The sequence below is a fragment of the Gekko japonicus genome, unplaced genomic scaffold (assembly GCF_001447785.1).
Source record: "Gekko japonicus isolate JY-2015 unplaced genomic scaffold, Gekko_japonicus_V1.1 scaffold1135, whole genome shotgun sequence".
NCBI classification, from domain to species: Eukaryota; Metazoa; Chordata; class Lepidosauria; order Squamata; family Gekkonidae; genus Gekko; species Gekko japonicus.
The window spans coordinates 206,162-208,115 of NW_015161987.1; the positions used below are offsets into that span (position 1 = coordinate 206,162).

The 1,954-nt window shown below is 46.2% G+C and overlaps 1 protein-coding gene across 1 annotated transcript in view; it reads left to right on the forward strand.

Annotated features, from left to right (window-relative positions):
* ST3GAL1 (ST3 beta-galactoside alpha-2,3-sialyltransferase 1) overlaps nucleotides 1-1,954 on the forward strand; it is a 160,342-nt gene that overhangs the window by 153,101 nt on the left and 5,287 nt on the right. The window contains exon 6 of the mRNA XM_015429812.1: nucleotides 679-724. Coding sequence (XP_015285298.1) covers nucleotides 679-724 — 46 coding nt within the window. The remainder of the gene's footprint in view (nucleotides 1-678; nucleotides 725-1,954) is intronic.

The window sequence follows — 1,954 nt, forward strand, 5'->3', positions numbered from 1 at the left end:
AAGCGAAAGTAAATGAGACGGAGCAAAGAAAATGAAGACAGCTGGGAGGGCGACTCCAAATCGAATCGATGTTTCTAGACTGGAGACGTGAACGATGAAACGTTCTTTCAAAAGTCTGGGCTCTGAGGATTGTGTTTGGGAATTGAGAAATGCTTGATTTTGTGAGCATCTCTATCAGAGTGGAAGAGGGTATCAATCTCTCCTTGGTAGAGAAATGAATTTTGGCAACCAGGGAGCGGCCGAAATAGCTGTAGCACGGAGGTTAACCCGATGAAGCTCCTAGAGAAGAGTGTGCAAATTCATCTAAACTTTTCTGACAACCTTTCCCCTTCCTTTCTCAGAAGCAAACCTGAGAGTTCTGTGGCAGGGCAGGAGGGGCAGAATGGTGGCTGGGAAGAACCACACTTTGCAGCAGATCCATTGACGGAATGTTTGTGAACATTCTGTGGCTTCACAGTAGTTCAGCCAGTAGCTAGAGGGGATGTCATGCTGAGAGTGAACGGTTAACCTGTTGTTCCTCTCCTTTAACTTTGCAAATCCAGATGTTCCACCTTTTAATTTGGCATTTCATTTATAAACAGTCTCCTCATAGGAATCCGGATGTCAAAAATAGCAATTTTTTTTAATAGGCTGTAAGCTTGGCTTTTATATTAAAACCATGGTTTTCTTCTTTAACAGCACGTACATTCCAGTTCCACGTAAAATCAGAGTCAACAAAGACAAGGTAAGCTATTACTCTGTTTCCTGCATCTCTCTCTCTCTTTCAGAAGCACTGAGTCTTCCTGTTCAGTTTCCTGTGCGTTTTTCTTCCAAATTCTCCAATCTCATGCAGCAGATTTAGTTTTTAAGAGTAAGCAGGCAAAGGTTCCTGTCTAAGCTGATGCAGTGGGTACTGAGATTCTATGGATCGGCTTAAGCGGCCATAGGACCAATACCGCCTACAGCCGAAAATAACGTTGAAGGAGATGTAATGGGGTGAGTGGATTTGTAAGGTAGGATCCTGCAAACCCTGGCAGTCTAGCATCTTCCTCGCCTCCACACCTCCAAGCCCTTTTCTACCCCTGAAAAGTTTATTCCCAGGATGAAGGGACCAGCATGGTCTACGGCTGTGGTTACACAGTCATTTTTATCGGGTTTCACTGCTGTTCCCTCTCGCATTTATAATTGCTGATCAGACACCCACATCCGTCTCCCGCACCAAAGTGGGCTCAATCATGCGATCCTCCCGGTTCCCAGCCAGTTTTCCGAAAATTTTCAGAAAATTAAGTACTTTCTGGGTATTTGTGCTTTGAATCCGCGATTTTGCCCATCTGGGCAGCCATTTCTCGCAATAATTGCAGTTAGGTCTTCTGAACATCCTTCTTCCGGTAGGGTTTTTTTTTTTTGCGACTTTCATCATTGTGCACATGTGCGCACATGCACATATGTGAGCATGCGCATATGTGTGCATACGTATGTGCACATGCACAAAAAAATTAAAAATTGTGCTGCACCGCCCCTTGGGCGGCACAGCTGTCTGGACAGTGCCTGGAGCATTGTTGTGCAAAGCAAGTGGTTGGGCAAGGGGTGTGTGATCATCTGAACCTGCTTTATCCCCGATCAAATCTACAGCAGGAACAAATCGTGGTACACTTGTCATGTGACCGCAGCCTAATAGCCCCGGGAGTTGGGCTGCTGTCGATGGAAAGAGAAAGGGACCATCCCATTTGCCTCTTGCGTAAGGCCAAGCAGGGCTCTTTTTGTAGCAGGAACTCCTTTGCATATTAGGCCACACCCCCTAATGTAGCCAATCCTCCAAGAGCTTACAGAGCTCTTCTTACAGGGGCTACTGTAAGTTCTTGGAGGACTGGCTACATTAGGGGGTGTGGCCTAATATGCAAATGAGTACCTGCTACAAAAAGAGCCCCCAACGGGATATGTTTCACTCCCTTCTGTCTCCCCACTTCAGCAGCCC